The sequence below is a fragment of the Haliaeetus leucocephalus genome, unplaced genomic scaffold (genome assembly GCF_000737465.1).
Source record: "Haliaeetus leucocephalus isolate CR32 unplaced genomic scaffold, Haliaeetus_leucocephalus-4.0 Scaffold897, whole genome shotgun sequence".
Classification (NCBI taxonomy): Eukaryota; Metazoa; Chordata; class Aves; order Accipitriformes; family Accipitridae; genus Haliaeetus; species Haliaeetus leucocephalus.
In genome coordinates, this window is record NW_010973333.1 from 919,099 (window position 1) to 932,871 (window position 13,773).

The 13,773-nt window shown below is 40.8% G+C and overlaps 1 protein-coding gene across 1 annotated transcript in view; it reads left to right on the forward strand.

The window, feature by feature from the left end:
• The window catches only part of ATP7B (ATPase, Cu++ transporting, beta polypeptide), a 30,404-nt gene extending 16,631 nt beyond the window's left edge, over window positions 1-13,773 (forward strand). The window contains exons 11-21 of the mRNA XM_010583354.1: window positions 180-334; window positions 545-679; window positions 1,405-1,599; window positions 3,124-3,306; window positions 4,877-5,075; window positions 6,388-6,534; window positions 7,862-8,004; window positions 10,447-10,650; window positions 10,760-10,877; window positions 11,665-11,767; window positions 13,239-13,773. Of these exons, the coding sequence (XP_010581656.1) occupies window positions 180-334; window positions 545-679; window positions 1,405-1,599; window positions 3,124-3,306; window positions 4,877-5,075; window positions 6,388-6,534; window positions 7,862-8,004; window positions 10,447-10,650; window positions 10,760-10,877; window positions 11,665-11,767; window positions 13,239-13,503 (1,847 nt within the window). The 3' untranslated portion in view covers window positions 13,504-13,773. The remainder of the gene's footprint in view (window positions 1-179; window positions 335-544; window positions 680-1,404; window positions 1,600-3,123; window positions 3,307-4,876; window positions 5,076-6,387; window positions 6,535-7,861; window positions 8,005-10,446; window positions 10,651-10,759; window positions 10,878-11,664; window positions 11,768-13,238) is intronic.

Sequence of the window (13,773 nt, forward strand, 5' to 3'; positions counted from 1 at the left end):
TACAGAAGTATGACACCACTTATACAATTCTTCTCTAGACAGAGATATACAATATGTGATTTCTGGTTATTATTGCTTAGCATACTGATTTTGCTAGCATGAAACGAGCTGTGTGCTAATCGGCTATGTTCACTGTTATTAGGGGTATTGGCTCATTTATTCTTACCTTTTCTTTCTAGGGGAAGCTATGCCAGTCACTAAAAAGCCCGGGAGCACAGTGATTGCTGGTTCTATAAATGCACACGGCTCAGTTCTTGTTAATGCAACTCATGTTGGTAATGATACCACTCTGGCACAAATCGTGAAATTGGTGGAAGAAGCTCAAATGTCAAAGGTAAAAATAATAGAAGGCAAAACCTCATTCACAGATTTTTATTAAATAAGAAAAGGATTCTATATTTTGATATATTTACTTGTTCAGCAAACTGTGTTTTTCCAGACTTCAAAAAAGAATCAGATAAAGACTATTAGATATTTTCATGAATTCTGCATATTTATGTGTTTTGACCATAAACATGCAAATACCTATTTTTCTTTTTTATAGGCACCCATCCAGCAACTGGCAGATAAGTTTAGTGGATATTTTGTTCCATTTATCATCAGCATTTCAACAGTCACATTGATAGCATGGATCACAATTGGTTTTATAAATTTTGATGTTATTCAAAAATATTTTCCTGTAAGTAATTTCATTAGGAGCTGGATTTTGGTGTTAGGATATCTTCTAGAGTAATTAACATAACCTTCTGTGTGTACGGTTTGATGTTGCAACTTGGCAATTACTTTTGTACAATGTGGTGTTTTCTACACAGAGCAGATAATTACACTAATTAAAATCTATCTGCAGGTATAAATATACCTTTGCATTTACCCCTTAGTTCTGCATGGGATTCCTACAAACTGAAATTATTGGCAGTCTTTCTGGACTAAGCATGATCTATAGCTGCATTGCAAGGAGCTAAGCCATTCCTATCATGCCTGAAATATTTTTGGACATCCTTGTTCCTGATGGCAGATAGTGATTTTGGCTTTAGAAAGAAGATAGCTTCTGTTACGTTTAGGATGTGTATTTGCTATGCTCAGCAACTGTGCATATCTGTGTACCTGGAAATAGGGTTCTCCTTTGCTAAGCTATAAAGGAAATACATTGTCAACCAGAAGCCTGAGAGCAGAGTCAAGCATATGTGTGCTTAGGCAGCAAAAAGTCCAGAAAATACTGCCATAAACAATTCATAACATTGACCTTTCTCTACCATTACAGTAACAATAATAGATTGTTTTCCTGTACTGGAGGTTTCCAGGTAAATGTGGTTTTTGAAATGGCTATGATTGATTGTACATCTATGTTATCTTCTATCAGCAATCATACATCTTTTTTTTCCCCTCTCTTCCCTTTTCTTGCAGAATCAGAACAAACACGTTTCAAAAGCTGAACTAATACTGAGGTTTGCATTTCAAACCTCAATCACTGTGCTGAGCATTGCATGCCCCTGTTCTTTAGGCTTGGCTACCCCCACAGCTGTGATGGTGGGCACAGGAGTTGCTGCGCAGAATGGTATTCTCATCAAAGGCGGAAAACCCCTGGAAATGGCACACAAGGTTAATAGTTCATTCTGTACTTTTGTAGCTTACCCAGCTGTTGCTACATGAAATATAATTTCCCAGGAAATCCTGCTGGTCCAAAGAAAGACCGCAGAATGTTGTTTGGGTATTTTTCTGTTGGTTGCTGCTCATTAAGGTGAAGAAGACAGACCTGACCATCTTTCTTCAAAGCAGTCACAGCAAAGTGTTGAGAGCCAGCAGTTCCTGCAACCTCATACCAGTGAAGCTGCTAATCTTCTGCATGACCTCAGAGGTTTCTGACTTCTGCTCTCTCTTTAGCTCTTCTGCAAAAGAGCCCAATAATCCAGTGTTTTCCTTCTTTCCTCAGAGGGCTGTTGTGAAATGTATATTGTTCATGATCAGTAGTTTAAAATGTAGGTTGTAAAAGAAAAAACGGAATGATTTGAAGTTGTTTTAGTGTATAGAAAATAGATGGAAGGGAGGCAGAAAAAGCCCTTCTAAGACAGAAAACTGATGAAAAAAAGAGAAGATTGAAGGAGGAGAAGGTTTGACAAGTCCGCAGCCAGTGAAAAGAATATGAGTTTAAAATGTTCTATGGTAGACTGGATTAGACATACGCAGAACATTTTAAGTGAAAAGGATGGTAAGAATAAGTTAATCAGACTGATAATTCTTCTTCTTACTGGACATTACAAAGCATAGACCAGAATTTTTTCCAAGGGTCTGCAAAAAACCAGAAAATTACTGCTAATTAGTGTCAGGACTTTTTACCTGTTGAATCTAAGCAAGGCTAAGGTCAGGGCTTGGAAAATTAAGTGACTGGTTGGATTCTGCAAGGTTGGTGGGTTGGAATAGCTGGGAATGGAAATAGTGCCTACTTTGTTGAGTTTTTTGGTTCTTGTGTTTCTCTGTGCTGTGTTTATTTTCAGGATTAGAATTTACTTTAGCTTTGGGTTTCAGTATAAATGGGGCTGTGGTTTTTGGTTCATTCCTGATTCCTCAAGACCCGCTGGGCTGGCTGACAAGTCATTGCTGAATTTGGTGAATAGCATGAGGTTGGTTTTGGTTAGGTTGTTACTTCTGGAACTTGTTGCAGCTTCTTGCACTCTTCCCACCTGCTCTATCACCAAATAACTTCCGGAGTCCTCTTTCCTCAGTGCTGTTGTTAATTGTTTAGAACAGCATTCGTAAAAGCCCTCCTTGCATCATATACCTTGTGGTAAAAGTGATTAAGGTGCCACTGTGTGAATCCTGCATGTGAATACATATACACACACGCAAAGGACTGTACAAGTCCTGCAGTGACTCAGTTGCCTGCGATCCTGATATAGGTACAGGATGATGTTGTAGCTTCAGTGAAAACACTGTATAGGGAACGAATAAAAAAGCATAAGGAGACCTACTGTACAGATAGTTCAAGGTACATACAGGAATCCCTACTTTTGTAGGTTTATTCTGTCTTGGTGTGGATATAGTCAACTAGTTATTAAGGTCTTGCCTGTATTTTATGTGCCCTATGCTTGCAGGGCTTAGGCAGTAACTGTGGTTTATTTTTTGCAGATCAAGACTGTGATGTTTGATAAAACTGGGACCATCACCTGTGGAGTTCCAAAAGTCATGAGGGTGCTTTTGCTGGGAGACACAGCTGTGCTCTCCCTGAAGAAGGTACTGGCGGTGGTTGGCACTGCAGAGGCCAGCAGCGAGCATCCTTTAGGAGTGGCAGTTACTAAATATTGCAAAGAGGTACTTAGCCTTCCTGTTTCATCTAAGGCCTGAAGGGATCTGTGCAAATGCAGCAATGTTGTATAAAATGAGCAAGTCCCAGAGGGACAGGCCTGCCTGAACAGTAACAGGCTGGAAAGCTGGGAGATTTTATGATTGTGCATCTTAGTCTGGACAATACCAGAAGGCATATTCTAAGCTTTTGTTTTCTGGTAGTGCTGTGGACTTCTCAAGCAAGGTCTTATAAAGTTTTTCCTGAACTAGTGAGGAAATAAGGATTGTGGAATATGTGCAGGAGGAATACTTATGCTTAAAATAGCATCATGAAGCAAATGTGTGTGGTGACATTTCATGTTACCTGACTGCAGTTGCTTCTATTAGTCACTTGCTTATCTGAATAGATCAGGCAAACAGCTTTAAAACCAGAATATTAGACTGTGGTATTTGTGAATTTCACAAATGAATTAATAGATTACTCAATTCTTTGCAAATTTTGCACATCCTCAAAGGTCATTTATATATTGCATGTGTTCCTCAAATGTTTCAGGAAGAGTGAAAGCACAAATAGTAACCGAAATAAGAAGCCTGGTTTAAATAAACAATTTATTTCTGCTAAGACAAGTCATTAATTGATATATGGAAAAATTCCTTGGAAAGAATATATCAAACTTATTAGTGATAGATCTTTCAGTAGTAAAATTTAGAAGTTAACATATAAATTGAGAAGCAAAAAGAGAGTATGGGTAAGGATTCAGTTGCATCTCTTATATTTTACATTTTCCGGTTTTGAATTTGTCTTAGTACCCTGACACTTCTGTAGTTATCCCATGCACCAGTTATTACTGGATCATGGCTTCTATGAATTGCAATTCTGTACTGTTTCCTGATATTCTTACCACCTGCCTTGTCATCCCTGTGTTGTAAGAAGGTCACTGAAGGGTACATGTAATTCCAACTTCCAGGGACAGCCCTGAATAACTTGTTTATAAATTAATATTTTCTGCATTCTTTTTTGTAACTCATAGGGTCCTGGTAATCCCTTTTCTCATCTTGAAGGTACTCACTGGCTTCTCTCTCTAACTCAACAGAAAGACCCAGTTTCCTTATCATCCAGCCAAATCACTTCAGCAATGCATACAGTTTTTCACTGTACTTTTACTTATATATAAAAGGCCTTATACCCCCCAGCCAGTTCTCTGTGATGTTAATTAGAAGTTGCATCTTTTCAGAAGCTGTATGGCTTATTTTTACAGTATTTCTCTTTAGTTCCTTGTCTTGGCTGAGGTCATGAACCACCAATGTAACTGCTTCACCCTTGCACTATCAAAAAAAGCTGTCCTTTGTGATTTGCTGGTGCTAGGGCTGAGACCTGGATGAGGTCTGTATTGCTGCCCCTTTCTAGAAATCTAAACCACAGCACATCCAGAACATCCTTATTTTTAGTTCTGCGCTACTGATACCCCATGCTGCTTTTCAGTCGGTCAGTCATTGTCAACAGGAGGAATTAGGCCTCTTTTCAGCAGGAGTTATCTAATATTTGTACCCCACGTGGGCAGCACAGACTGATGATGAACTCTGGTTATGTCCACAGGAGCTTGGCACTCAGAGCCTGGGATACTGCACTGACTTCCAGGCAGTCCCAGGCTGTGGCATCAGCTGCAAAGTTGGAGGCGTTGAGGCTGTCCTGGGCATGGCTGATGAGGGTCTCGATAAGCTGGATGCTAACAGGAGCAGGGACAACACTGCTGCTCTGGGAGATAACACGCTGATCGCTCTCCCAGAATCACACGGTATGTCTGCCCCGCAAGTGACCGCCAGTCACAATGCGAGAGCTACTGAGTCAGCAATGCTGACCACTGTAAAACAATCCTATCAGACTAGGAACAGCAGAAAGGTGGATTTATGGCAGAAGGAGGCAAAGAACACGAGGGATAAAAATGCACCTTAACAAAAATTGAAGCTTTCTCTTTCCCCTACTCTCGATCTCTCTGCAAGTCAGAAACCTAAATAAGAATTTAGATGCTACAGTGATGGGTACTCGAAAAGTCCATACAATAAGGCATACCCAGCAATGTTCCTTTTGGATAAAAGAATGGTCCAGCAGAGAGCAAAGTTAGCCAGTTAGCATTATCTTCACATTTAGAGCAGTTACCTTTAACATGTTATCTTACTGCAACTATTTATAGCCTACCCTTTAGTTCCATATTAACTTGGACCTTTTGTTTTCTGTTCATATATCTCTCAAGGCACTTAATTTAAAAAAAAATCTATTCAGCAGACACACAATAAAGCGTGTTATATCTGCAAACTGAGTTTCAGTGCCTGATGTTTTTGATTAGGCCACTACATTTGTTTCTGTTTCAGGCTCTGTGGAAGCTGCTTTGCTCTTTTGTAGTGTAGGAGACAAAGAAAAAGTATTTAAAGCCTTCCTTAAGAAGTTCATTAGTTCTCTTCAGAAGCTGTGGCTCCCCTGACCTTTTTGAGAAAGCTATTAGAAGAATTAAATAAAATAAGAACTTTAATCATCAGAAATGTGCCATTTGTGAATGGTATTAATGTAATATTTTCTCACCTGCTTCATACAGCTCTTGTGAAGTTGGATTGAATTCATAATGAGGGGCTCCACGTACTGTTTCATTGTTTGTTAGAACAAAACTACTTTTTTTCTTACCAGAAATAGCCTTGATATTTGAAAGAAGTCACTAGTTGTAAGAACAAAGCACCATGGCATTTACAAAATGTGCATACTGCACTTATTCAGAAAAACAATGCCAACTGGCAAATATAGGCAAATACTTCCATTAAGTTCATGATGCAGTTCTGTGTATAAACAGGCACAGAATGAGTCTTGAAGGAGAAAAGTTTTATGAGTCTGTCTTCAGGTAGTGCCTATGCATTTGTTTGGCCATGACAGCAGCCCTTCAACAAGACTAATTCTGTTTGTGTCTTGGGTGTGACCATTGCCAGTCCAGAACACACACAAAAAAGAAATTAGGAAAACCTCTTCAGAATATCTTTCTATAGCTAATGCAGCCTGATGTTGCCATCCTCAAACATCTCTGGCTTGTGTTCACTCATTTTTCTTTTTGTCTGTGCACAAAGGTCCATCAGCTTCTCATACATACTCGGTGTTGATTGGAAATCGTGAGTGGATGCGACGCAATGGCTTGCATATTGCAAATGATGTAAATGATGCAATGACAGACCATGAAACGAAAGGACAGACTGCCATACTAGTGGCTATAGATGGTAATTGCTCTTCTTTGGAGTGACTTAATAATCAGTTATTAATCAGTAGATCCTACCATGAAACGGATAAAAACAAACTCTGGAGCAATTGATTAGTGGCTTAGTGTCAAGAAACTACTAATCTTTTAGTGCAGAACTGGTTGTGAACTGCAAAGTATCAAGGTGTTCTCAAAAGAAGCTTTCACCTCAGAACAATGTTTGTAAGATTTTGTTGGGTAGTTTTTAATTTAAGTATTAATTTCTGAACTTCCTGTTGTCTAGACTGTTGTTCAGAAAAGCAGTGCCAGGGCAGTGCCACGTCCCATCCTGACTTTACATCACTTAAGGGTCACAGGCAACCTATTGCATCACTGATTTCAAAACATTTCATGAATAAACATGATGATTCATTAGGTCATTCAAGTAAAATAGATTAGACTAAATGAGTTTTGCTGGAGGGGTTCTGTTCTATGCTTCGCAGAAAGAGATCCCAGACAATACCTTAATATGAGAAACTGCTGTAACGGTGATAGATTGCCAGTGCAACTGTGATCTTGAAATGGTGCCTCTGATTCAATTACTGAATAAATATTCTTGGTGCTCCTAGAGAGCAATTTTGAGATGCATTTGCATGTCTCAGCCTGGGCTCCATCAGCAGTCCGGCAAAATCAAGTGCTCTTTGCATGAAAGTAAGGGCCCTGATGTACATCTGGTGTTCCTACTGCTGCTGGTGATAGCAAATAGAGATACAGGGGTGCAAAACCTACTTAAGTCCTTACCTTTGAAAGGTAACATGCAATGATAAACCAATGTGAGATTTTTGTAAGTCATGTGAAGGAAACGTGGATGCACTGTTGAGTCAATGTGTTGGAAGGCAGGTGCAACACTTCCATAGGAAAGTAATTAATTATAATAGAGATCCAGCTATGAAAGATTAGGGACATAAAACCAGATATCTATATGCTTCCTCCTGGAGGATTGGCTTCAACATCTGACCGGGGCACAAATACCAAAACTTTCTCTGGCCCACTATTGTATTTGTCTGTACCATAAAATTTAGAAGTCAGGCATGTTTAAAAGCTACCCTCATCTTCTCCCCTTCCTCCTGGTCCCTAAATATCAAAAGTGTTTGTTGTTCTATGTGAAACAGATAAATGAGAAAAGCGTGTGTGTGTGCGCGTGTAAGAAAGAGACCATAACTTAGAAAACTGTAGGCTTATGAGTGTCAGTATTGCCCAGAATGTGTTATTTCACAAGCCACCATGGTGTGATGGAGGTGAAGTCCCGTTCTCTTGCTGCCACTTTGCCTCCCACAGCTCTCTCTAACAGAGGATGTTTCTTTGTGCAGGTGTGTTGTGCGGAATGATTGCAATAGCAGACACTGTCAAGCAGGAGGCAGCCCTTGCTGTGCACACACTGAAAAACATGGGAATAGATGTTGTGCTGATAACGGGGGACAACAGAAAAACTGCAAAAGCCATTGCTACTCAGGTATCTGCTTCTTTGCATTTCAAAAAAATACATGATGAAGTTCTAAAACTCTGCTTACCCCAGTGAATTCAGAGCAGGAACTCAGAGTTTCCCTGGGTACGTTAAATGAAGACTAACTTTCTTGAATTGGACTGAAAATCTGGTCAGGTCCTATGGCATAGTAAAGGCCAGTAGCTGCATTAAGATCCCACTGAGGACAAGCAGTCAATACTTCTCCAGAGGTACAGAGTTTCTTGCAGTAATTAGTCTGTTGCTGAACTGAAGCCTCCCGCTTCCCTTCACTGAAGGGCAGTCGTGTTTGGTTAGTGATGAGGGAAAGTTCCTTTAAGGTCCAGTCCTGTTCCCAATAAGGGAAGTGGGGTTTTGTCATTATCTTTAAGGGTAACATAGTAATAACAGTAAGAATTATTGTTAAGAAGCATAGCAGTCTAAAAGAGTTTGGGTTTATATGAGGTTTCCTTGATCTCAAATGATAAAAGTTGCTCCAAAGGCAAAGCCAAATTCTCAGTCTACCTTCTTTTCCCTTCATTTCCCTCTTTCCCTTTGCATTGGTCTACTTCTAATCTACTTTGTGCCACCTTGCTTTCCTCAGGTATCCCACTACACAGCTAACTCAGCCAGCACTGTGGTATGCACGTTCTTGTATGTTGTGAGGTCTGTTTTGTTTCTCAGTGTGATGCTTTAATGCTTCTATCTTGTTTCATGCTTTTGCTTTTGTGTTCAGTTGTGGTAAAGTGCTTTCCCACCCAACTTTCTTTGTTAAGAAGTATTTCAGAAACAAGCTTCGATTTATGGTTCTAGGCCCTCAGGTAAAGTTTTCAAACAAGCTCAGTCTGTGCCAACCTACATTTTCTCTGAATATTTGGCACTTACTTCCTTTCCAATGGAAAAATGGAAAGTCAGTCCTAAAAAACTTTTTAAATGTTACTTTTTGAAAGGTTAAAAGGGAGCTTCTACCTTGTGTAGTGAAGAGAGCTGATCTCTGCCTGGTGAGGCAGCCAAACCAGGGCCATTATCCCAGCCCTCTTTAGTACACCCACCTGTTTTTCTACAACAGTGCTAAAGCCATTGGTAGCAACTCCATATTAGTTGCGATGTGGATGGGTAGAAGCGTTTAGCCAGCCATCTGCTTTATTTTTGTAGTCTCCCTGAGACTTGCACATACTTGGCATTTCTGTATTTCCCCTAGTGTAACTGCCCAATTGTACATGGTTCCAGCATTGCATTATCTGCTCGAGGGTAGGAAGACTCTACAGAGGGATCTGGACAGCTGGGTCGATGGGCTGAGGCCGATTGTATAAAGTTCAACAAAGCTCAGTGCTGGGTCCTGCACTTGGGTCACAACAATCCCGTGCAACGCTACAGACTTGGGGAAGAGTGGCTGGAAAGCTGCCCAACAGAAAAGGATGTGGGGGTGCTGGTTGACAGCCGGCTGAATATGAGCCAGCAGTGTGCCCAGGTGGCCAAGAAGGCCAACAGCATGCTGGCCTGCATCAGAAGTAGTGTGGCCAGCAGGAGCAGGGCAGTGATCGTCCCCCTGTACTCAGCACTGGTGAGGCTGCACCTTGAATACTGTGTTCAGTTTTGGGCACCTCACTACAAGAAGGACATTGAGGTGCTGGAGTGTGTCGAGAGAAGGGCAACGAAGCTGGTGAAGGGTCTAGAGCACCAGTCCTATGAGGAGTGGCTGAGGGAACTGGGGTTGTTCAGCCTGGAGAAAAGGAGGTTGAGGGGAGACCTTATCGCTCTCTACAACTACCTGAAAGGAGGTTGTAGTGAGGTGGGGGTCAGTCTCTTCTCCCAAGTAACAAGTGATAGGACAAGAGGAAACAGCCTCAAGTTGCGCCAGGGGAGGTTTAGAATGGATATTAGGAAAAATTTCTTCACCAAAAGTGTTGTCAAGCATTGGAAGAGGCTGCCCAGAGAAGTGGTTGAGTCACCATCCCCAGAGGGATTTAAAAGATGTGTAGATGTGGCACTTAGGGACATGGTTTAGAGGTAGACTTGGCAGTGCTAGGTTAATGGTTAGAATCAATGGTCTTAAAGGTCTTTTCCAACCTAAACCATTCTATGATTCTGTGATTTCACTGCAACTTTTTTGGTGCATCAAGCAGCACTATTACCTGAAAACTGGCTCTTTTAACCATCAAACCTTTACTGCCAGGGCGGTAGAGCTTCAGAAGCCCTGGGGGCATGACGCTAAGGGCAGAACATGGTTTGCCAGCATCTCTGCAGTTAAGGTGGAAGGGGCTGTAATCAGTCCCTTTCTTATGCCAAAGGCATTTTGCTCTTCAGCTTTCTGTGTAGCTTGCAAGTGTTGCCTCCACTGGAATCAGTTTGGTTGATCTTCCTTTGTTTCCCCTTCACCCAGAACAGCAAATGGCTCTTCCTTTCAGCATGAAGCGTATCACCAACTGTGTGTGTTTCTTTCTTTCTACATAGGTTGGGATCAAAAAAGTCTTTGCTGAGGTTCTTCCTTCTCACAAGGTTGCAAAGGTCCAGGAGCTCCAAAATGGGAGGAGGAAGGTTGCGATGGTTGGTGATGGAGTCAATGATTCCCCTGCGCTAGCCAGGGCCGATGTTGGAATTGCAATTGGAACGGGCACTGATGTTGCCATTGAAGCAGCAGATGTTGTTCTTATCCGAGTGAGCACTACAGTTTTGACCTGTCCTCTTTATCACTGACACTCCTCTTTTTGCTTTGGTGTTCTGAAGACTGCATGTGGAAAACTTCCAATGCTCTTCTGTCTTGCAGAATGACTTGCTGGATGTAGTTGCCAGTATTCGTTTATCAAAGAGAACAGTTCGAAGAATCCGAATAAATCTGATTCTTGCCTTAATTTATAATCTGCTTGGAATACCCATAGCAGCAGGTATGTGACTGCCAGAGCTCAGCCTGTTGAAGACAGCAGCACAGTTGAGCTCTGTGGTGCCTTTCACAGGATTTCCTGCTCAAGGAACCAAAGAGAGGTTCCCAGAGTATTTAGAACTTGGCAGAAGGAGGACAAAATAAATACGTTCTTTTTTCTTTTTTTCATGTTGTAGAAAAAAATCTTAGTTCCCCAAATTTTAAACTCTTGGGAATAAATTCTCATATAATGAAATTAAAACCATGCTTTTATTTCACATAGCACTACTTGGGGATTAGTTTCTGTATATTCAAATGCAGCTCTAATCAGAGATACCATCCCACTTCTGGGTGCTCCCTCATTTATTCACCCCGAATCACGCATTTTCTCTCCTACCACTTGAATTCTCTGCTTTTCTCAGACATTGTCTCATACTCCAAATTCCTCCTTAAAACTTACTTCAAGCACTCCTCTTTTTCTTTAGGAGTAACTTCTCCCTCCTTTGCCTGGACTATTGCTTTGTCTTTCTGTTGCTTTTGCTTTGTTTCATATGTGCAGAGTAGCTGGAAGGGACGAATAGTCTTACCTTGTGGCCGCAGTCTTGTAGCTCAATTGGTGCAAAGGTCATCCCTTGCAACGGAAGGGACGTATTTAAAACTAAGTGAGTAAATACATATCAATCTAGTTGTGTTTATGGAGGTCTCAGCAAGTCATGTTGTAGAACAGCTGATCTGTTCTATGATATGCAGGGACAGAAATGTCTGTATTGGGACAGGCGGCTCTGGCTCACGTCCATATGTTTTTTTGCTAGGTGTGTTCATGCCTGTTGGCCTCGTGCTTCAGCCTTGGATGGGATCAGCTGCAATGGCAGCTTCTTCTGTGTCTGTTGTGCTGTCTTCCCTGCAGCTGAAATGGCAAGTTGTCTTAACCCTAATCAACTGGGGAACTGTAGGCAGCACCGCTGCTCATACTCAAGTGAGACGTTACTTTGGGCTTCGTATACCTAAAAGTACCTGACAGTCCTTTAGCTTGGGGTTGTTCTCTCTAATCCCTGGCTCCAAAAGAGACAGATGTCACTGTTATGAACAAACCTGGACTAAGACAGTACCATTCTGGACCATTCTTTACCTAGCAGCTAAAAGTGTGGCTGGATGCCACCTGGGCACCTGTGTTGGAGATCTAGTTCAATACCAAGTGAGGTAATGATCAGTACTGGTTTTGCTGTGAATATCAACTGAACAAATCATTCAGAAGATAGTTCTCCATAATGTAGCAGTAGATGTTTTTTAAAAGATTTGTACCTGTTTTGATTTTTTTTTTTTGTCTATTTAATTTAGCTAGAGAGAAGCAGAGAAGCAGTGTATTTAATCTTTTGCACCTTGCTAAAGTGTCTTCCTCTATTGTTTTGGAAGTGATTCCGAACCAATTTCTGAACTATAACAAGGTTTTTCAAATTCTATTAATTTTTTTATGCTACATTTTTTGGGTGCAGTTACAGTGGACCTGTTTTTAACAGCATTGAAAGCAAACATCTTTGAAAAATAAGATGTCTGAAGTTAGTCCAAACCTTCACATATTTCTACTGTAGCTGGGGTCTTCTGTAGTGTGTAGTATAGTATAGTACAATATAATACAGTATAGTATAAACTAATATAGGAAATCTGTTGCTGCATCATATTTCTGATCCTGCAAATGCTCAATGAGACCACAATCTAGAATAAAAACTACATACGTGCTCATGTCTGTTTGGAGAATCAGCCCTACCACTACAGGATTTTCATCCTAAACTTTCTGTGTGTAGTTATCCAAAGGATGAGAAATTTCTGTAAAGGGATTCCTTTATTCTCCAGTTCTTTTGATCTTGTGCTCTTTATGTTAAGTATCAGACACCATTGTGGTTAGATATTGAGAACCCCCCCAAAACATATTTGGCTTCAGACTTATGAAAGCTGTATTACAGTATACTCTATAGGACAATAATCTTTCCTGAAGCTTCACATCAGCTGAACAGAACTTCAGTTTCCAAAGAACACAATAATACATATATGTGAAGAAGACCATGCATACTTGCCATTGCTGGGCTTTTCTTGACCTAGAATACATTGAATCAGAAAGTGACTTTTGGGTTATCAAGTCCATTCCCCTGCAACTGTCTACTACAAACCCTTTCATAATTCATCAAACTCATAAATTTTCTTAAAGAACCTCACTTTGAGGTCCCACTCTTTTATTATTGAAATGTCTTAATGCCGTGTGACCAGTACTCTTAGCCGTTAACATTGTGTCTGAAGTGCAGGAAACATTTCGGTTATCAGAAGTTTCTGATTTGTTCTAATGTCTAAGACTCTTCTTGGTACTAAACATCTTTTCTCTTTCTCTTCTTAGTTATAAGAAGCCAGACACAGAAAGTTATGAAGCACAAGCTCAAGGCCGCATGAAGCCACTTACTCCTTCCCAAATCAGTGTTCATATTGGAATGGATGATAGGAGGAGGGATTCATCCAGACCGTCTCCTTGGGATCAGATTAGCCAAGTGTCTCTCTCTTCCTTGACTTCAGACAAGCTGCCAAGACGTAATGGTTTTGTTGAGGAGGAAGGGGACAAGTGGTCATTGCTCATGAATGGAGGAGATGAAGAACAGTACATCTGAAGCACTATATTCTTAGTATAGGAGGAAACGTTCCTCCTCACCAGTGATGGGACCGACTTATTTCATCAGGAGCTTCAAGGTTGTAGGTGAAGTCATTCCTTCAGCTCACAAAATTGCAACTCAGCTCGATGTTGGGTTGTATGGATTGTGGATTTTTTTCAGGTCACCAATTATTTCTAGTCACGGAAAGAATCTGTGGCTCTATAATGAACTGGCTCCTCTGCACACAGCAGTTAATGAAATAATGTAAAATTGTACTTTTCAGAGTCT